The sequence below is a fragment of the Sinocyclocheilus grahami genome, unplaced genomic scaffold (assembly GCF_001515645.1).
Source record: "Sinocyclocheilus grahami isolate Dianchi unplaced genomic scaffold, SAMN03320097.WGS_v1.1 scaffold186.1, whole genome shotgun sequence".
In the NCBI taxonomy this organism is placed as follows: Eukaryota; Metazoa; Chordata; class Actinopteri; order Cypriniformes; family Cyprinidae; genus Sinocyclocheilus; species Sinocyclocheilus grahami.
Genome location: NW_015505365.1, coordinates 760,888 through 783,401, shown reverse-complemented (window position 1 = coordinate 783,401; position 22,514 = coordinate 760,888). Strand labels below are relative to the sequence as shown.

At 35.9% G+C, this 22,514-nt stretch overlaps 1 protein-coding gene across 1 annotated transcript in view; it reads left to right on the top strand.

Annotated features, from left to right (window-relative positions):
* Nucleotides 1-22,514, top strand: part of LOC107594572 (nipped-B-like protein A) — a 55,286-nt gene that overhangs the window by 13,771 nt on the left and 19,001 nt on the right. The window contains exons 6-30 of the mRNA XM_016284663.1: nucleotides 1,515-1,669; nucleotides 1,774-1,829; nucleotides 3,133-3,502; nucleotides 3,900-4,619; nucleotides 7,548-7,712; nucleotides 8,967-9,134; nucleotides 9,443-9,514; nucleotides 9,608-9,691; nucleotides 10,043-10,143; nucleotides 10,805-10,891; nucleotides 11,005-11,236; nucleotides 12,035-12,186; nucleotides 12,283-12,363; nucleotides 12,861-12,961; nucleotides 13,072-13,198; nucleotides 13,312-13,394; nucleotides 13,437-13,440; nucleotides 13,785-13,928; nucleotides 14,022-14,108; nucleotides 16,147-16,364; nucleotides 16,474-16,576; nucleotides 16,668-16,766; nucleotides 16,862-17,008; nucleotides 21,387-21,521; nucleotides 21,598-21,696. Coding sequence (XP_016140149.1) covers nucleotides 1,515-1,669; nucleotides 1,774-1,829; nucleotides 3,133-3,502; nucleotides 3,900-4,619; nucleotides 7,548-7,712; nucleotides 8,967-9,134; nucleotides 9,443-9,514; nucleotides 9,608-9,691; nucleotides 10,043-10,143; nucleotides 10,805-10,891; nucleotides 11,005-11,236; nucleotides 12,035-12,186; nucleotides 12,283-12,363; nucleotides 12,861-12,961; nucleotides 13,072-13,198; nucleotides 13,312-13,394; nucleotides 13,437-13,440; nucleotides 13,785-13,928; nucleotides 14,022-14,108; nucleotides 16,147-16,364; nucleotides 16,474-16,576; nucleotides 16,668-16,766; nucleotides 16,862-17,008; nucleotides 21,387-21,521; nucleotides 21,598-21,696 — 3,790 coding nt within the window. The remainder of the gene's footprint in view (nucleotides 1-1,514; nucleotides 1,670-1,773; nucleotides 1,830-3,132; nucleotides 3,503-3,899; nucleotides 4,620-7,547; nucleotides 7,713-8,966; nucleotides 9,135-9,442; nucleotides 9,515-9,607; nucleotides 9,692-10,042; nucleotides 10,144-10,804; nucleotides 10,892-11,004; nucleotides 11,237-12,034; nucleotides 12,187-12,282; nucleotides 12,364-12,860; nucleotides 12,962-13,071; nucleotides 13,199-13,311; nucleotides 13,395-13,436; nucleotides 13,441-13,784; nucleotides 13,929-14,021; nucleotides 14,109-16,146; nucleotides 16,365-16,473; nucleotides 16,577-16,667; nucleotides 16,767-16,861; nucleotides 17,009-21,386; nucleotides 21,522-21,597; nucleotides 21,697-22,514) is intronic.

The window sequence follows — 22,514 nt, the reverse complement described above, 5'->3', positions numbered from 1 at the left end:
CAGATGAATCCAGTCTGAGTTATATTAAAAATTGTCCTGGCTATTCCAAGCTCTATCATTGCAGTCAGCGGGTGTTGCAGTTGAACAGTCCAAAAGTAGTCAAATAAAGCGTACGCAACCATAATAAAACGTGCCTCACACGGCTCTGGGGGGGTGAATAAAGGCCTCCTGTAGTGAATGCATGTGTTTTTGTAAGAAACATATCCATATTGGCACCGGGATTCGGTACCCAACCCTAGCCGACATACTATGTCATCCGCTGGGACGGCTTCCGCATATGACAGAAACCGAAAGTGAGAGAAAAGTGTTTATTACATTTGAAATATGGATATTTTTCTTACAAAAACATATGGATTCGCTACAGGAGGCCTTTATTCACCCCCCGGAGCTGTGTGCGGCACGTTTTATTATGGTTGCGTGTGCTTTATTTGACTACTTTTGGACTGTTCAACTGCAACACCCGCTGACTGCAATGATAGAGCTTGGAATAGCCAGGACAATTTTTAATATAACTCAGACTGGATTCGTCTGAAACAAGAAAGTCATATACATCTAGGATGCCTCGAGGGTGAGTAAAACACAGGCTAATTTTCATTTTCGGGTGAACTAACCCTTTAATATGTATTTGATTTAGTATTAACCCATTAATGCTGTGCTAAGGAAAAACAGATATAAATGTCATGATTATTCATAAAAACATTGATTTCTTGTAAAAACAAGATTTTGTTGTTGCATAGTGCGATTATCAAATTGAAAAGGCTACGATTGAATTAAATAACAGCGTTGCATGTTTCCGAGTGAAGTGAGGCACTGTACACTTTTACACGTGAGCAGCTCACAATCTGGTGTTTTCAGTACCTTAGTGAGGCTCATTTCACAGTAAATACTAATCTACACATCTGCTCTGAGTTTGGATCTCTTATAACATGCATTTGGAAACACAACTTGCACCAACCATCTTTCCAGGCTTGTAAAGAGAAACATGAAGGGCTCTGTGTAGCTTTCAGATAAAATAACAGCTTGTTGGTGTAACGTTTTACATTTAAATATTACAATAGTAACATTTCTTATTTTGTTTAATTTTATTTAGTAATAACTTTATTATAAATAACTGGAATTGTTTTAGAATTTATAATAATTATGATTAGTGGTATTTATCATGAGTATTAGATTTTAGACAAAATTACAATTTAATTTGCAATTACAATTTATGTATTTCATAAATCAATCAATCAATAAATCAATCAATGATCACAATAATCATTTGTTGCAGCCCTACTAACCAAGGCTGCTTTTATTTAATCAAAAATACAGTGCAATTTAAAATAACTGTTTTCTATGTTTGAAATAAAAATGTTGTTTATTCCTTAAAAAAAATATAAAAATAATTGTTAAATATTTTGAATTTTTTTTATTTTATTTTATTGTTTTTTTTTTTTTTACAAATCAGTGTTGGCAAGTAGATTTAGTAAAAACTCTCTGTTGACCATGTCCCTTCCTGTTCCTTATGATAGGCGTTTTGTGCCAGGGCAGTCTGGTTCTGGTGGACGGTTTCTGCCTCAGCAGAGCAGCCCAGTGCCCAGCCCTTATGCCCCTCAGAGCCCTGCTACCGGCTACAGACAGTACCCACACCCTCCAGCCTACAGTCAACACCAGCACCTACAGCAAGGTCTGCACAAAGATGCAAACATAGGCAGATCTATAGAGAATCTCTTCCATTGATTGAGACCTTTGTCTGTTTTCTGGCGTATTTAAACTGTGTGTTTTTTCCAGGTTCAGTAGCAAGCCCGATGATTCCAGGAGGCATGAGAAATGTTCACGAGAATAAGGTATTTAAAAGTTTGTTCTACATTAATAGTCGACCAACAGTCGCCAGTTTGGCTGATGTGTCAGAATATTGGGACTTTTATTTTGACAACGCTGAGAATGCCAGCACGTGTGCATGGAGCTCCCGTTCTGTTAAACAAAGTAAATGGAATACAAAAATATAATGTTTAAAAATGGAAATAAATATATATTTAATTTTAACAGGTGCTATGCATTTTTACTGTAATATATTAGCTTTATATTGCAGATTTATTTGGAAAGAAAAGAAAAAAATTTCCATGGCACTGTTGGTTATGATTCTATAATAGGATTACAGAATCACGAATTTGCCATCAAATCTGTTTAATTTGCAATTTTAAGTTTAAGATGTTTTTCCAATATTCATTTTCAAATGATTTCTAATTTCGTCATTGCAATGTGATGTAAAATATATTATACATTTAATTTCAACAATTGCTATGTATGTATTTTATTATACTTTTGACTATTTTAAACTTTTAAAAAAAATTTATATTATATATTTTACATGTATATCGGATATCGGCATTGGCCATCAAAACAAAAATTTACATTTTGGTCGACCACTTTTCTTTTAACTCTTCCCCGCCAGCATTTTTTTAAAAAGTTGCCAGCCACCGCCAACGATTTTGATAATTTTCACAAAAATTTGATGGCCTCCAGTATATTTTGCTGTATGAATATTTGAATATGCACCAAATAATACACCAAAATAAAGATCAAGCCTCTACTTTTAAACAAAAAAATCTGTTTTATTCTAGCTTAAAGCATTCTTTTTTTTTTATCAACACTTGAATATAGGTAGGTTTCATAAAAAATGCATAATTTTGAGCAAAAAGTTGAGAATCACGTTTTTATCAAAAACTACATCTGGATAATATTCAGTACGATTATCAAAGCATAAATCCAGTAAATCGCTTCCATCAACACCTCCAAAACTTGCAGCGACATATACCACTTCCTGGATCAACATTTTACTCTGTAACATTATGCAGTTTTCATTTATATGCTGTCTATTGCTGATGATCGCATTATTTTTCATAGGCATCTGTTTACATAGAGATCGCTAGTTTCTCTGTCCTGTTTGTGTTTTTGTTCGGGAGGTTTTGTACTCGTTCAGAAGATGCGAAATAGCGCCCCCGAGTGTATAACAGTGAAAACACGGAAAGCTGTAAAAACTCGTCTTTGGCAGGGAAGCATTTTCTTGTAAAAGATGAGATAACTTGTCAATGGCGGGGAAAGAGTTAAGAAGCTGTTCTTATTGTGTATTCCTCTGAAAACCATTAGGATCAGATGAGGACAGGTTTCACGTCTCACATACTGCAGTCATCTCCACCGTACACTCCTCCTTGCGATGGGGCTCAAGAAATGCATCTGGGCTCCCCAGACAAGCAGCGCGGTCTGAACCCTAACGAGGGAGAGCGGGACCCGGCCGATAAGGCTGCTGTGTATGATATTGTGGGCTCGCCAACAAAAGACCCTACTAAGCTGAACCTGAGGCAGTCACGGGCCAGGCCAGCAGAGGTGGAGTTTGGGGGAATGTACCCCGGTTCAGACCCAGAAGGAGAGCTTGTTGAGGCTCTTGCTGCAATAGAAAGGATGGAAAGTGAAGCGGCCATGGAGACGGACCGTGGTGCTAAAGAGGTGCAGGATAAAGGTATGATGCAGGATGTCAGTAAACACATTGTCTCCAAAACGGATATGTGCACTGATATAGAAACTTGCCTGATAAATATAGCAGACATACATGATGCATGCAGATTATTATTTTTATGTTATGGAATATAGTTATTTATAAGTCTACGGGAGTCCCGAGTTTGAAACCCAGCTTGAGGACCTTTCCCAATCCCACCCTCCTCTCGCTCTCTCCCACTATGCCTCCTCTAAACTGTCCTATAAAAATAAAGCCAAAAATGCCAAAAATTTGTTTTTTGAAAAGAAAATGAAGCCTGTTATGCCTTAATGACCCATGTATTGACATTATTTTCTTTAATAAGAACCCTCCCTCAATTTTCATGATACAAATTATGAATCTGATCTCTTTCTCTCTGTAGATAAACCTTTGAAGAAGCGCAAACAGGACTCTCACCCGCAGGAGCCTGGCGCAGCTGGCACAGCTGGTTCAGGCTCTGGGGCTCCAGGTGGAGGAGGAGGGGCTAACGCAGGGCACAGGCTCGCCCCTCAGGAGGCCAGCGCCGCCAGCACCAGTGCCAGCGCCAGCCGCCCAGGCCTGCAAGTGAGCTTGGAGCAAGCGGGCAGAGTGGAGGACACCTGCATGGGCATGCCCATCCCTGCCAGCGAGGCTCAGCGCTGGCCTCAGGAGCCACAGGAAGGGGTCACTCCGAAGGCCCTCAAACACAAGCACGACCATGCTCCAGAACACCGACATCAGCCCGATACCCCGCGGCAGAAGCACAGACCCGAGGGTCGGCACGGTGATGTCGGCACGCAGTGTGCGGCTCAGTCGGGGAGTAAACCAGCAGAGCTTCCTCCGTACATGCTGGGAGAAAACACCAGTTCGGGAGTGCTTAAAAACTTCACCATTCCCAAAATCAGGAAAGATCTCGGAGCAGGAGATATTCCAGAAGGCTGGAAGCAGCCGTGTGTGCGGCTGGAGAGACTGGAACCAGAGGTGGACATGAAGAAGACTGTCAAGCCTGTGGTTGTTCTGCAGAAACTCTCCATCGATGAGGTTCAGAGGCTCATGAGGGAGAGAGACTCGCGTGGCTCCAAGTCTGGCAAGAACAGGCTCTCCTCTGGGAGATCTGGGAAAGGTAGGGGAACTCCTTTTATCTTTACTCTTTCCAGTTTGAATAACCATTTCCTGCTCTGAGAATAGGTTTTTCCTTTCGAATTGAATGAACAGCCAGGCAGGGATATGTATTACTTGGCTGCTTGTAAAAGGGTAGTTATGCGAAATGTTTCTTGACTTTTCCTGCTGGTAAGAGCTGAACTGTTACCAGGTTTTTTTTTTTTTTAAATGTTTGTTTGAAATGGCTCTTATAAGGGGTTGTCATACGTTTTGAAATAGTGTCTCATTTTTATTGCCAGATTTGTTGTGTGATGGGTTAGATTTATAGAATACAAAATAATTGTACAGTAATAATTGTACTATTAATTAAATGGTTGTATTTATTTCTTATAAAAGTAATATTAATTGCTGGTGTGTTATTGATTGACGTTTTTTTTTAAACAGTTGTTGATATAATTGTCATGATCAGTTTTATTTTAGTATTATTTAGTATTACAGTATTTATTCATATTTTGAATGAGCTTCTGTTTATAATTCTGCTTTTCATTTCAATTTTTAAATTTTGTTTTAGTAATTTTATGTGCTTTTTAGGGCTGCCACTAACGACTATTTTTATTTCGATTAATTTATCAATTAATCTATTCTAAACGATTAATTTCCCACAAAAAAAATCAACAATTTTACTTAAGAATATTTTATTAAACTATATTTCATTAAACCAAATGAAATCCAAAAGTAAAGTGCAACATAAAGTGCAAGAAGCAAGTATCCATCTCATAGTCCATTGAGTATAATAGTGTAAGAATGACAACATATCCACGTGTTCTAGTCTACTACTAATAAAATTATAATCAAAAAACGTTTTAAAGGATTATTTATTTAGGAGAAAAATGTAAATGTGCGGTATTTCTGAAATTTCTTCTTTTTAAAAAAAAAAATAAAATCAATTAATTAGACAGGCTTTTTGATTAATACAATTTAATTTAACCATTAAAACAGAGTATAGAAAAATGAAAAAAACTGAATTTGGAAATAAAACTGATTTCATAGTGCCCTATAATTATAATAAATTTTTTTGTGGTAATAAAAATAGATGTAAGTGAACAATAGCCTTTAAAATTACTTAAAATACATATATAATAGCAATGAAGCAATAATAATTAGTTCAAATAAAGTATCAAAAGCAAGAAATCATATGGTTTTATTGAACAAAATTGTTAAAATACATAATGTATTATAAACAATAGAGCTAATGTACATTACGCATTACAACAAAGGACTGCAGGGGGCGCCAACGGCCTGACGATTGTTTTTACACATTACGGTGCGATCTAATCCTTGTTTAATATTGACCAAGCACCATTTCATTCAAATGTCCACTTAATGTTTAATATTTGGCCATTTCTTTAGGACAGAAATGCTATAGCCATTGTAATTAAATGAATATGTGGACATCAAAACGTTTTGAAACCGTGATGTGTTTGCGTAGATTTATAAATGATTTACCTTACAAATCTGATGAAATGGCACATGTTGCATTCCCAGATGAACGTTATGATAAACCCAAACTCACAACAACATGCAGAGATGGAGGTTGAGACGCTCCACACATGTAAATGATAACAGTTTCTGTGGAACTACTGTGAACGGAGCCGCTGTGTGACGCATGTACTTAACCTACACGCATGTAAATAATTAAAGCGCATATAGTGTATTAGAACACTGCATCGCATATAATTAAATCGTTTAATTAAATCGTAGCGTTTGTGAATTAACAATTATGCTTAATTATGATTTTTAAATGGGTTTAATATATCATGCAGCCTTGGAAAACAGACTAATAATGTGTTTTATACATTCTCGTCTGTGAAATGCGCCACTTCCGGTATTTTGCCGGTTAGTCGACGCAAGCAAAATGAAGTCGAGGATTTTTAAAAATCGAATAGTCAAATAAAATCAACGAATCGCGACAGCCCTAGCGCTTTTGTCGTTTTTATTAGCTTTTGTTTTTTTTGCAAATATTTCTATATAACTTTTATTTTTTAAAGTCCCTTATTTTAGTCGTTTAACTTACACTTATTTTATTTCAGTTAAATGCCAAGGTATCATTTCTAACTTGTGTACATTTTTAATTTTTTCATCCAATATTTGTATTTTATTTCAGATTTTTCAGATAGTCTAAGCGTTGTTTTGTTAAGTTTGTTTATAAAAAACAGCAACCGTCACTCACGATATCACACTATAATGCCAAACCAATTTTCCACAGTAAAATTTAACATGCTTTTGAACATACTCATTTATTCAACATCTCTCTATTAAGATTTTTTTATTTATTCCTGAAAAACTGTGTATGTTTTCAGGTGTCTGACAGCAATATCAGTTAAGTAAATATTGAATAATTGAAAGAATGCAAGAGTAGTTAAATGTAAAAAAAATATGAATTTATTTCCAGATTCCGTAACAAAGAAACAAACAGCTAAATTAAAAAAGGAAAACATTCACACGTACATGAGGCTATTGTCACCTGCAACAAACTTATGGCCCTTTAAATTTGTTCATTTTATTTTAGTATAAAACTATCAAGATTCGCAGACCAACTTAACAAAAACAGTCTTTCTGCTCTTCTTGGATATTACTGTAATTATTGTAATAGGCACGCTCAATATTTTTGACATTGGTGTCTGATTATTAAAGTATACATTTATTAAATGTTGCATGTTGCCGCTACATAAATTGGATTTTAATTTGGGTTTTGGGTTATTACTTCTGCTAGTATTCTGAAGTATCGGTACTTTTGACATTCCTAGTGGTCAATTTATTTAAGCTTGCTAGAACCATTGAGAGATGTTGTTTGTTTAGTCCCAATTACAGTTGATAATATAAAGGAGAGGATTTCAAACCTTGTGTGTGCTGTAGGCAATGCAAGTTAAACGTAAGTCTCTGTGCACAGGTGGAATAGACCCGTCAGTGCTGAAGGATCTTCCTCCTGAGCTGCTGGCAGAGATCGAGTCCACCATGCCTCTGTGTGAGCGGGTAAAGATGAACAAACGCAAACGCAGCACTGTCAATGAGAGGCCTAAATATGCGGAGGACAGCTCAGAGGACGAGGATTTCTGTGAGTAGCATCACTGTAATGATAACGGTCTGCTTCCACACAAAGAGGAACACCAAATCTGTCAATCAAATGCAATATTAATCGGGTTTTTCATTATGTATCCTAACCTAACTGGACATTGTCTTAACTAAGTTCACAAGGTGCATCCTGGGATGCTTTTTAAACAGTAGTAATTTCATGTACATGCTGGACACTTGTTGACTGATTTGCCTTAAAGGGTCATGAAACCCCAGACTACTTTTTCTGAGATTTTAGCAGAGGTGTTTTTGTTGCACATCATAGAAGACAATGTTATCATCCGATAATTTTAACTGTTGGAGAAAACTGGTTAATTTTAAGCTTTTTTGCGCTATTTTCATCTTCCGGGTTTAAAATGTACATTGTGTTGACGTCACAATTTGTGACGTGGCAATTGTCTAATAGTACATCGATGACGCATCGGTGTCTATTAAATTATTCATGAGAATGCGTGTTCTTATTCTATGAGAAGACGCTTCTCTTAATTATTCACAACAGCATGTGTTGATTTGCTATGACAGACATTCCAGAGTCTGTGAGATGAACATTGCGCACAATAACTGAGAGAAACGTTCATGGATCGAAGAAGTGTGTTTGTTTTTGCTTTGTAATAAGAGTTTGGCACAAATGCGATTCATTCACTTGGTGAGCATAACTGTTTTTACAGCTTTGTGACACAACCCGTCAAAAGGCTTATATAAACGCCACAGAATAAGCCTTAAAAGTTTTCAGAGGTGCAACAGCGCGTTCATATTATATATGTTTTCGATGCTGAGTGCAAATGGCTGTGGATTTATTTGTGATTTTAACTCGATGGGAACGAAATGAAACTGTCAGAACTGTGTGTGTTGTCTGTCTCCCCTCTTCCCCCTCCTCCGCTCCGCTGCGCACCATGCCCACTTTTTTAGCATTTTTTAAAACTGTGGTGAGAACTAACCAGTGCTGAAACCGGAGGTTTCGTGACCCTTTAATGATCAACTCCAATGCATCCATTAAAAAAAACAATAATGGAACAAGTAAAAATTTTAACCAAACTGATGCCCCCTTGCCCTGATTTTTCACTCATAAATTGCTAGTAAATTTCACAAGTAATTACAAAGAAACTGCAAGTAACATTGAATTAAATGTGAAATTGATGTAGAAAAGCTGAAACAGTATTTTCAAAATGTTCCTCAAAAATTCTTGTTTTATTTACTTAACTTTCTTTACATTTATGGTCTCTGTTTTCTGCCCCAGCATCTCGTAAACGTCAGAAGAAGGATCGTGACAGAATGTGGGAGTTTGAGGAGCGCGACCGGAGGAATTCAGGAGAGCATCGAAGAGGAAGCTACGACACACGCAGAGGCTCAGGCAGCCGATATGACGACTCTGACCAAGATTCACCTCCCCCCAGCCTTAGTGACGGTTAGAATGAAAATTCTGTCATCATTTACTCACTCTCATGTCATTGCAAACCCGTAAGACTTTCTGTCCCTCCATTAAATGTCCAGGTAACCAAAACGTAAAAGAGCCGAAAAGGTCTGTAACTGATGTAATGTTTACATAATTTTATATCCTTTTTGGGTGAACTATCCCTTTGAGCATTTAATTATGAAATCAAAGATCTGCTCCAAACCGTAGAGTAGCTATAGTGCCATCATATTTGAGATTAGTTTGAAATTTGTTTAAATGGTTTATTAGTGGTTGAGTTAGAGTTAGTTTTTTTCTTTCAGTTGCAAGACGTTTAAAGATGAAGGAGAAGCAGAAGAGGAGGAAAGCGTATGAGCCCAAGTTAACACCTGAAGGTAAACCCTTCCACCTCTTTCTCAACCTTCTCACCTTTGTAGCATTTCCCCCATCAGAATGATGCTCATTATTTTTCCACTTTTTTTCTGCAGAATTGATGGACTCTTCCACTTTTAAGAGGTTCTCGTTGAGTATTGACAACATCTTGGAGAATCTTGAGGATGTGGACTTTAATGGTCAGGATCCGGCAATATATCCCCTTTTTTGTAGATTTGACCACCCTGTATGATATTTGCTCAGTTAAATCCAATAATTGTTTATTATTAATTTTAGGGTGCTGTTTCCAAAAATAGTGTCTGTTTTGCTCTAACGCATCACACTTTCTCACAAATTATGATTTGAATATGAATATGATATTCTTTAATCAGCATTTTTCTTTAATCAGCAATTTTTGCAAACTAGTAGATATTAGTAGTATTTCAGATTTATTTATTTATTTATTTTTTATTTTTTGCAGATGCAGGACTTTACGTACCATCTCTTTCCGTTTTTGACTATTCTGTGTTGACACATTTGTTTGTTCTTAGATGATGATGAGATCCCTCAGGAGCTGTTGTTAGGGAAACAGCAGCTAAATGAATTGGGTAGTGAATCTGCTAAGATAAAAGCCATGGGCATCACCTGCAGGGTAAGAGATACGTTATTGTATACTACTCCTTTTATGCAATTGTTAAAAGCCCCATGAAATCTATATAATAGTACATGTATAAAGAGCATCTGTATGATGAAAAAGTTTAAGTGCACGTTAGTTGCGTTACAGACACAATTATTGATTTAAAAAATAAATGTTTTTGAAAAAAGTCTCTTATGCTTACCAAGGTTGCATTTATTTGATCAAAAATACAGTAAAAACAGTAATATTGTGGGAAATTATTACAATTTAAAATAACTGTTTTCTATTTGAATGTTTTACAATGTAATTTATTTCTGGGATGCAAAGTTGAATTTTCAGCATCATTACTCCAGTCGTCAGTGTCACATGATCCTTTAGAAATCATTCTAGTATGCTGATTTGCTGCTCAAGAATCATTTCTTATTAGTATCATTGTTGGAAACAGTTGCTACTTAATATTTTGGTGGAATATTTTTTTCAGGATTCTTTGAACAGTTAAAAAGTACAACATTCATTTGAAATATAAATCTTTTGTAATATTATAAATGGTCTGTATAGAGTACATTTATATAGTGCACAGAAATATCAGAGAGCAAAAAAAAAACCCTCCTGTTTTTTGTAACATCCACTCTGGCTATATACCTCATTCTGTTGTTTTTTTTCCTCTAATGCCCAGATTCCTTCTGATAAACTGGTGAAACTGTTGAATATTCTGGAGAAGAACATTCTGGATGGATCCAGTCTTTCTACACATATGAACCATGTAAAAATCACTTAATCATGTTGGTTTTTCGAGTGACACTTTCACTCTTCAAATGATGCCTTTACTTGTAGTTCAGTGCTTTCCCTCAGTCTTCTCTCTCTGGTCTTCATTAGGATAACGATGGAGAGGACGAGGAGCGTCTCTGGCGGGATCTCATCATGGAGCGTGTGACCAAATCAGGGGATGCGTGTCTGACAGCACTGAACATCATGACTTCATCACACATGCCCAAAGCCGTGTACATTGAAGACGTGATCGAGAGAGTTCTGCAGTACACTAAGTTCCACCTGCAGAATACTCTTTACCCACAGTATGATCCGGTCTACAGAATTGACCCTAAAGGAGGTGAGACTCTTCACTTCTGCTGAAGGGCTGTTCACACCAAGTCTGATTTATTTAAATGATACAAAATCATAAAATATTTTGCTCTAAAATGATTCACTATATTTCATGTCTAAATGAGTTGTTTGACAATTTTAAGAAAAAAAGGATGTACCCTATAAGTAAAAAATAAAATTATTTTGAATACATTTTTTGACATCACAAATAAAAAAGGGGGGGGATAAAATTACTGACATTTTTTCACCTTTTTTGAAAATCACTTCATTTCTGCTGAAGGCCTGTTCACACCAAGTCTGATGTGTCTAAATGGTACAAAACCATAAAATATATATAAAAAAAGATTTTGCTTTAGAACTTTTCACTGAATTTAAAGCCTGAATGATTTTTTAGACAAATGTATGACGAAAAATGATGTACCCTTCAAGTAAGAAAAAAAAGTCATAAGGAAAACAAGTATGTTGCATTAATTGTCTGACATATTGATAAAGAATAATCACAAATAAAAGTGCAGTATTTTGGTTATTCTGACAGAATTCGTAGAAATGTATTTATATTTAAAAACTTGAGCAATTTTAAATGTTTTTATAGATGATTAAAATTACATCTTTTATAAATGAACTAAATTTGGTATTATTATAATTAATAATGATGATAATAATTTTCTTTTTTTGACACATTTTACGTTGGCGTTTTCTTCCAGTGTTGTAAATTACCAGTACATTTAATAAAATTAAATGTCAAACTTTGTAAATGAGCTACTTCCTAACATCCTGATGTGGTATGAACCATGTGTGGTTTCAGGTTCCATGCTGAGCTCCAAAGCAAAGCGAGCCAAGTGCTCCACCGCCAAGCAGAGAGTCATCATCATGCTCTATAACAAAGTGTGTGACGTCGTCAGCAACATCTCAGAGCTGTTGGAAATTCAGCTGTTGACCGATACAACAATATTGCAGGTAGGAACTGATCGATGCAGCATATTTTTGTATGCTCCTATAGTTTATTTGCTTTTATTGTATGTTGTATCGCGCTGTGTTTTTGTTCTTCTGCAGGTCTCTTCGATGGGCATTACTCCTTTCTTTGTGGAGAATGTCAGTGAGCTGCAGCTGTGTGCCATAAAGCTGGTGACGGCGGTATGTTTTCTTAGATTAGCTGCACAACCGTGTGCTTTTTTCATAAAAAATTACGAAGAGATTTATAATTATAAAATATATAATCCTATAAATATAATCAAATTATTTTAAAAATTCAATAAAACTATTTAGCCATTTTCACGCTTCCTTCTGTCAGGAATGTCTCTCTTTTTTCTTTTATTTCTTATTTTATACCAAAATGAGTTAAAATAATTACAAAATGTAATTAATTATTAAATAAATTATAATGCTCTTAATATAATAAAATTATTAATTTATAAAATTACATTATAACAGCAAAATTAATTTAGCTGTTTTTTCCAAAATTACCCATTCTGATCCTTAAATTGTCCTTAAATACTTATTTTGGCTTAAAATCTGGAATTCGGCTTTTGTTTTCTTCTCTTGCGACCAAAGAAAACCAAACTTTTTTTTTATGAATTAAACTGTCAAAACATGACACTAATGGAGGCATTTCACTTCTCTCTTTTTCTCAGGTGTTCTCTCGTTACGAGAAGCACAGACAGTTAATTCTAGAGGAGATCTTCACCTCTTTGGCCAGACTGCCCACCAGCAAACGCAGCCTCAGGAACTTCAGGTATTGATATGACTGCCTAAATTCAGATGGCATTTCTGCCTAAACTATTGACTGTGAACTATTGATAAACACAAGTGTTTCCTGCATGTCGAATCTGTCTGTGTGTTTAGGTTGAACAGTAGCGATGCCGAGGGTGAGCCCATATTCATTCAGATGGTTAGTGCTCTGGTGCTGCAACTAATTCAGTGCGTGGTCCATCTGCCCTCTGAGAAAGACTCTGAAGACGATCACAAAAAGGTACTAGATACTCACCCAACACCACTCGAGATAGTCTCACATTTGTACTATTGCTGTGAAGTCTGTTGTTAAATGCAGGCTATATTAACAATGTGGATTAAACCGTTTTTCAGGTTGACGACGATGTGTTCATCACCAACTCATATGAAACGGCCAGACGGACGGCTCAGAACTTCCTCTCTGTCTTCCTCAAGAAGTCAGAACATCCCTCCTGAGCTCGTGTTCTTTCTCGAACAAGCCAAGTCAAGTCACCTTTATTTATATAGCGCTTTTAACAATACAGATTGTGTCAAAGCAACTGAACAGCATTAATTAGGAAAATAGTGTCAATAATGCAAAATGACAATAGTAAACACAAATTTTTCAGTTAAAGACAGTTCATCATTGAATTCAGTGATGTCAACATCCAGCTCAGTTTAAATAGTATCTTTGCAATCATGTCAACGATATCGCTGGAAATGAAGTGTCCCCAACTAAGCAAGCCAGAGGCGACAATAAAAGAAAATACAATAAGTGATTGCAGTGAAACACATAGAGTTGTTCTTTCTTCTTCAATGACCCTTGACCCTTCATACTCTGTCCCCAGGTGCACCAATTCAGTAACAAGCAGACAGAGATGGCACTGCGAGTAGCATCACTGGACTATCTGGGTACTGTAGCAGCCAGATTGAGGAAAGATGCTGTCACCAGCAGGATGGACCAGAAAGCCATCAACCGCATCATCAGAGAGGTATGTGCACATGTATCTACATTTACACATGCATCTCATAAACACTCAATTTTAAATGTGTTTTTACCCAATGCTTTTTCTATGTGCGTTTAGAGCTCAGAGGGAGACGAGACTCAGCGGCTACAGAAAGCCTTACTGGGTTATATGGATGAAAATGCAGAAACAGACCCTGCCCTCACAGTGAGTCCAGCTTGGATGCTCTTCATGTCCCATGGTCTTTATGTAGAGTTGGGGTCAGCCAATGAGTTTTTCTCTGATCAAGTATCAAAATCTAAAGTGCATGTAAGGTTGCCTATGGTTAATGTAACACCTGGAAATAACAGTACCAGTCAAATGTTTAGACATCCAAGACTCTATATTTGTTTCTCATTATCCAAAAAACTTTTGCACTAAAGGTTTATGCTTAAAATTATTAGTAAAAGTTGGTGGAGAGAATCCTTTAAATTATATATAGGGGCTTTAAATGTACCTAGAGAATTTTGATTTTGTTTCACATTTCCGTTTGTGTTAATTTATAACTTTAATGACACTTAACTTTTAAAATAATATCCCATTAACTACAGAGAATAGTAATATTAAATGACAAGCTGTCTTCTGTTTGATACTATATGATATATAATTAAATTATTAATTAAATTATTATGCTAATTAATATTATTTATAACAGTAATAATAATAGGCATGCACAAAATTAGTTTGTCATAGCAGATATCAGTAATAATGTGTGTGTGTGTGTAGTACTCAGTGTGTGTATTCTGTATTGTAACTACGTCTCAGGTGTGGCAGTAAACAGGGTGAGGAAGACTACAGGCCGCTGTTTGAGAATTTTGTGCAGGATCTGCTGTCTACGGTCAACAAACCCGATTGGCCTGCTTCAGAATTACTGCTAAGCCTGCTGGGAAGATTACTGGTATGAACAAGGCATAACCAATCACGTTATCTGCAACAGAGCATTAACTTTCCTGACCGTGCTAAACATAAAAACACATGCATATGTATGATAGAGATTTAGCCGATTTGTGTACATTTTCAAAATGAGTTTAATTCTGAAATTAACAAATATAAATTAAATAATTATAAATATAATAATGTTTCTTTTTATTTCACAATTTATATATAATTTAAACATGATTTATTGTATATGGTTTATTTCGATTACTATTTTATTTTTTATACATTTGTGTACAATTATGTTTGAGTGTATGTATGGATGGATGGGTAGATTGTGAAACTAAAAGCTACCCATATATTCTTAAAAATCTAATGTCCTTGTTGCATTTTAATTGTACTTACTATAATAATAAGAGTCATTTAGTTATGATTGTGAGCAACTCTAAACCAAATCCCAAACCTATAGTATGTTAATTAATATTATTCAGTAATTATTCATATAGTTACACTGTAACACCATAAAATAAAGTGTTACCAAAATTTGTAAAATTAAAATGATTCAAATATGTAATAAATTAAATGTATTATTTCTCAAGTTTTAATATAAATTGTTAAGGTGAAACAAGGGTTCAAGCCAGTACCAGTCAAATGTTTAGACATCCAAGACTCTATATTTGTTTCTCATTATCCAAAAAACTTTTGCACTAAAGGTTTATGCTTAAAATTATTAGTAAAAGTTGGTGGAGAGAATCCTTTAAATTATATATAGGGGCTTTAAATGTACCTAGAGAATTTTGATTTTGTTTCACATTTCCGTTTGTGTTAATTTATAACTTTAATGACACTTAACTTTTAAAATAATATCCCATTAACTACAGAGAATAGTAATATTAAATGACAAGCTGTCTTCTGTTTGATACTATATGATATATAATTAAATTATTAATTAAATTATTATGCTAATTAATATTATTTATAACAGTAATAATAATAGGCATGCACAAAATTAGTTTGTCATAGCAGATATCAGTAATAATTGTTGTTGTAATTGATTATTATTAATGATGCTTTTTAATGATAATAATAATGAATTTTTGAAAAATTCACAAAAGTAGCATGTTACAAATAGGAGATATCAGTAATAATAATACAAGTGATATTGTTATTAATGCTAATAACATATGGTAGTTAATTATGTAGATGATAATTTTTTATGAGACATGCACAACATTAGCGTGTTACTTATTGCAGATATTAACTAATTTGTCCTTTTTTTCTGCTCTTAAACTGTCATGTCAGAATTCCTCAATCTAATTTTGTATTGTAGTTTGCACGCAAATTTTACATCGCTCAGTGGTTCAGAGACTGCACTACGGAGTCTGAGAAGGCCATGAGGAATCAGAATCAAAAGGAGGATGACTCGGAGGGCACGCAGCACGCCAAAGAACTCCAGACCACCGGAGACATCATGCAGCGTGCAGAAACTCGCAAGAAATTCCTCCACACCGTCATTAAATCAACTCCCAATCAATTTACTACTCTCAGGTATTACCACACAAATATCTCTGCTTTAATGATGTAACATCCTCAGCCTCAGTCAAGACTGTTATAATGGGTATATTGTGCTATTAATGGCAAATAAATCTTTTGGCAGGATGAATTCAGACACTGTGGACTATGAGGACGCCTGCCTTATCGTACGCTACTTGGCCTCCACCAGACCCTTCTCTCAGAGCTTTGACATCTACCTGACACAGGTGAGAAGATTGGTCTGAAATGTACACACAATCAGTTTCCACCTGGTATTAAAGTGCCTAACAAATGCTTAATTTTCTATTTTTTTTTTAGATTCTGAGAGTGTTAGGGGAGAGCGCCATAGCTGTCAGGACCAAAGCCATGAAGTGTCTGTCTGAGGTGGTGGCTGTTGACCCCAGTATACTGGCCAGGGTAAGAAATGCAGCTGCATTTAAACTGGCAGCACAACACTGTAGGTACTTCTGGCAGAGTTCATCGTTTAACTGGTATGTTTGTCTGTTATGTAGTCTGATATGCAGCGTGGTGTTCATGGCCGGTTGATGGATAACTCCACCAGTGTGAGGGAAGCAGCGGTCGAGCTGCTGGGACGGTTTGTGTTGAGTCGACCTCAGCTGACGGAGCAGTACTATGACATGCTTATCGAGAGGATACTGGTATGACTGCAATTCAAATCACTGTCTGAAGGTTTAAGGAGCAAAATGTAAAGCTTTGATCACTGACATATGGAGCAATATCTGTATATTTATGTAAATGTACACAAATGAAGGATGCATTAAATTGACATTTATAATCTTTAAAAATAATAATTAAATGTTTTTTTTTCTTTCGATTAAACAAAACAAATCCTGAAAAAAATGTCAGCACAACTGTTTTTAAGATTGGTAATAAGAAATGTTTATTGGGCAGCAAATCAGCATATTACAATAATTTCTGAAGGATCATGTGACCCTGAAAACTGGAGTTATTATGCTGAAAATGTAGCTTGGCCATCATAGGAATTAGGGCAGTGCGATATTGAAGAAAAATGTGAAAATATTTCTTAAAGTGTGTAAAATCAATTTCAATTATATTTTAAAATATTTAAAAATGAAAATTATATAACCAATTTGTTTCACATTCTTTCTTGGAAAAAAAAGAATCACTACAACTTCTGAAAGTGACCAGCAGTGTTTTAGCATTACATAAAAAGTAATGTCACAAATCAGAAAATGTCATTTTAACATCAATGTGAACATACAGTCAAAAAAAATTTATGACACTAATTTTATATCATTGTAACTTTGCTTTCCATACACTTTGAGTACTTCTTCATATACCACAGCAAAAACTATAGTCTGAGAAAGTTCAAACATGATTAAAGGCAAGTGAACAGTCAGTAAAAAAAAAGAGAGAGGAAAAAAAAAAAGAAATACACAATTTACAAGCATAGATAATATAAACAGTAGTATAATGCGATATTCGATATGCGATACGATATTGCTTAAAGTGTGAAAAATCTATTTAAATTATATTATAAAATATTAAAATGACTTGAAAAAACCAATTTGTTTCACATTCTTTCTTGGAAAAGAAAGAATCACTACAACTTCTGAAAGTGACCAGCAGTGTTTCAGCAGTACATAAAAAGTAATGCCACAAATCAGAAAATGTCATTTTAACATCAATGTGAATAACAAAAAAATGAATGACACTAATTTTATATCACTGTAACTTTGCTTTCCATACACTTTAAGTACTTCTTCATATACCACAGCAAAAACTATAGTCTGAGAAAGTTCAAATATGATTAAAGGCAAGTGAACAGTAAGTAAAAAAAAGAACAAATACACAATTTACAAGCATAGATAAAATAAATAGTATTCAGGTACAGAAATTTTATAATTAATTGTAAAATAACACTGCATTGTGTTCACTGTATGAATTCAATTTAGATTAATCTTTGTTATAGCTGTTTTGTTGTTTGATTAACATTAGTGACATATTCAGCAGCACGTATATTTATAGGCTGCTGTGCCTTTAAATCCGACTGCACAGATCCAGTATAATGATACACATCCGATTTCTTTCTCAGCTGTTTACATTCATTTAAAACATAACCGACTGCGTTTACGAGAATGATCATTGAGACGGGTATTATTGACAATTCTGTGTGTATGTGTCTGTTCAAACATGAGGAGACGCGAAAGACGAATCAACTCGGTGTTCGCGCGCCAACTGAAACGCGTCTCTTATGAAGGTAGAATGACATCAAAAAGATTTGCATACGCAGGGTAAGAGTTGTGGAAGTGTACATAAGACTGTAAGCGTAAATTCAATTTGCATGCGCAAGAGAAGCTTTGTAAAGGTGTAAATCGTGTTTCAAGCGCAAGCATTTTACTGTTATTCGTAAGTGTAATTCGAATAACGGTACTCAGTCTCTCTCTCTCTCTGTGTGTGTGTGCGCGCACGCTTTGCACATGTGCGGCAGAACGGAAGATACGCTGTGCGAGATGCGGCTTGTGCATACGCTTCAGGTGGGAGTCAGACAGCAAGACGAGACGGCAAAGAGTTGTTTTCTGCAACTTATTGCACTTAACTCTTTTTAACGTCAGGCAATTCTCTGCTATATGCGTCAAACTAAAACTTTGACTTTTTGCAACGTTTTGATTTAAGTAGCCTATTATTAAAATGATTCAGATATCGCACACCCTTGCGATATGCATATTGCGATATTTACATTTGCGATATTTCGATAATTTCGATACATATCGTGCAGCCCTAATAGGAATAAATTACATTTTAAAATGTATTACAACAGAACATGATTATTTTAATTTGTAATAATATTTCATAGTATTGCTGTTTTTCGATCAGATAAATGTGAGCATTAGACACTTTTTTTGTTATGCATGCAGCTTTTATGACCTCATAACAATTTATAAATATAGGTCATGTTTGTCATTTTAAAAGCTAATTTGACGTATTGCAAGACAACTTAAAATTAACTTGTAAAGACAAAAATGTGAGTTAAAAATTGTGAAAGTTAATGGTGACCCTTTAAAGGCCCAAGATAATCACTTTCCCTATAGACCAGTGGTCGCCAACCCATCGATCGCGGTCCCAGTAGATCCCGAAAATAACAGTAAAATAAGTACAAAAATGCATTACATTTCTGGGGTTATATTAATGCATCACTAAAGGGAACTGTCTTGAGAAAAGTTTCGATGGCAATGGCATTTTCTTCTCCGTATAAAGCGCAGCGCTGCTTTGTTTACAGCAGTAACCAAGGAAATGCTATATTGCGGTCGATTCATAAGCAGTGTTGCCAAGTCTGCGGTTTTCCCGCGGAATTGGGCTACTTTAACACTGTTGCCACGGGTTGTTGTTCATGTCCGCGGGTTGAAGCGACCCCAATAACGTGATATTTAGCCCCTGGAATGTGAATTTTACTGGAAGATCCCTGCCGAAAAACGTGTATTTTACCCCCGGAATGCAAATATTTTTTTTTTACAGGGGAACCCCCCTCCATTGGACTAGTTTTATTGCGAAAAACTGGCAACCCTGTTCATAAGCGCCACCTGCTGTCAGAGAGTGCGTCTCATTCAGACCTGCTGTTTTTGTTTCGTGCAGATGTTTTATGTAGCAAATAAATAAATAACACCTAAAGTCAGACCATTCTGTTTTTGTTTTAAATCTTGAAATTAATCTAGATCATATCAAAAACAACTGCCCGTGCAGGTCGTGATTAAAATGCAGTGGTTGCCTCTAATTTCAAATGGCAATTTTTGTTTAAAGCCAGTTTATTTGTTATAAAGCAAATAGCCAATAAATAAATTTGCTTAAAAATTAGTATCAGTATCAGCCAATTTGCTATAGAAAGAAAAGAAAATCTGAATTCTGAATCCGCTATGATCGGCACATCACTAATTAAAATACAAAGTAAAAGGCCTCAAATTTGAAGTACAATCTGGGATGTCTTTTTCTATCAATTCTTCAATAGGTAGATCTTGTCTTTCATAAAGGCCGAGGTCAGGGATCTTGGGCCTAAAAAGGTTGGTGACCACTGCTGTAGACCATTGGTCTCAAACTCAATTCCTGGAGGACCACAGCTCTGCACAGTTTAGCTCCAACCCTAATCAAACACACCTGATCCAGCTAATCAAGGTCTTCAGGATTATTAGAAACTTCCAAGCAGGTGTGATTTGGAGCTAAACTCTGCAGAGCTGTGGCCCTCCAGGAATTGAGTTTGAGACCACTGCTGTAGACATTGATGTTCATTTTAGCCTAAAGTCTTCATGTTGAATATATAATTATATACAATTGACCTATCGGTAAGCCCCTCCCATCGAACGCAGATGAACCAATGGCAGTTGAGTATCAGTTGCATGGGGAATGGAACTCGGACAGTTTTCATCTTCTCAAGCAGAACATTAATGTCATCTTGTGCTTCAGCAAGGCATCTCAGGCTAAAACTAGCTAACGTTGAAGTTAGTGAGTCCATGCCATCTTACAAAATAGCGGACTGTCCTCACGTCATGTACAGTGTAGGTCAAAAACACATAAAAGAAGGTCTACATTTCAGTGCCTCTCCGTATTAAACTGGTTAAATGTACATTAATTTAATTTAATCATACCCTGCGATACATGAACAGCGTTGATCCTGCATGTTGTCATCCGTGATCGTGACGACCGTAACATGAGACTTCTCCCGCTTTCTTTGTGATCTGTAAACCCTGCTTCCAAATTAATCGAGTTACCCACCGTATTTATTTTAAAATCTTTTATATATCCCTCCATGGCATATTTAATTCCCACTTGAATGGTGGTCCTTCTGTATCCAAAATTGTTCAAGAACATCTTGTGACAAGGTTTTCACACTGACAGCTGTCATTGTAAGACAGTGAGCAGCTCTGTTTGTTTGTCCGAGGGAGCAACATTAACTAAGGGGGGCGGGGCTTACCGATAGGTCAGTTGTGTTTTTTCCTGCTATTTTGATTATTGTACATGTAATCTGTGAGACGTGTAAAGTGATTTTATGTGCTTTCACTCCAGGACACCGGTATCAGCGTGAGGAAGAGGGTGATCAAGATTCTGAGAGACATCTGTTTAGAACAGCCCAACTTCAGTAAGATCACAGAGATGTGCGTGAAGATGATCCGCAGGGTCAATGACGAGGAGGGCATCAAGGTGCAACCACATTCTCTGTTATGATAGGTTTTTCCAGTTAGTGCCAAAAGTGCTAACAGTCTTTCTCTCCCTACAGAAACTGGTGAATGAAACATTCCAGAAGCTGTGGTTTACACCCACAGCCAGCCACGACAAAGAAACAATGAATAGGAAGATTCTCAACATCACTGATGTGGTCAGTCCAACTGTTTAAATTGTATATATTTATTTAGTATTTATTTATTATATATATATATATGTGTGTGTGTGTGTGTGTGTGTGACTGACCACAAGTTTGATTCTGCATTTGTATTATTTGACTCTAATTCAGCTGATTGTGGTTGTAGCTAGGTAACACTTGAGAAGGCGTGTTTTCATACCTTTTGCTTTTACTACCAAAACATAAGACCTTCCAGTGGTGCTTGCATATCTCTGCAGCAGATGCATTGCAAGATATGCAGAAAATGTAAGCTTCTCCCTGAAGGCAATTTCTGCATCAGCAGTGAGAAATGCAATTGCTGCTCTTTTTGCAGGGCATGAGTCTTGCTCTCCTGGGTCATTTCATATGAAATGCATCCTAACCCTTGTAATTAAGGGAACTTGAGTATGATTCCTTGGTGCTTACAGGAAATAAAGGTGCTGTGTGTAATTTTTTTGACTGCACTAAAGCATAAAAATGCCATATTACATTTGCAGATATTAAAGGGGTCATATGATGCTTTTTTAAAAGATCATTATTTTGTGTATTTGGTGTAACAGAATATGTTGACATGCTTTAATGTTCAAAAAACACATTATTTTTCAAATACTGTACATTATTGTAAGTCCTCTATGCCCCGCCTCTCTCAAACGCTTCGTTTTCTACAAATCCCTCCTTCCGACAAGCGCAGTCTGCTCTGATTGGCCAGCTGACCCAGTGCATTTTGATTGGCCGAACACCGCAAGCACTCGTCGGAAATGTAACGCCCCTTACCATAATCGTGAGCTTCATCTTTCAAAATAAATGTAAAGACA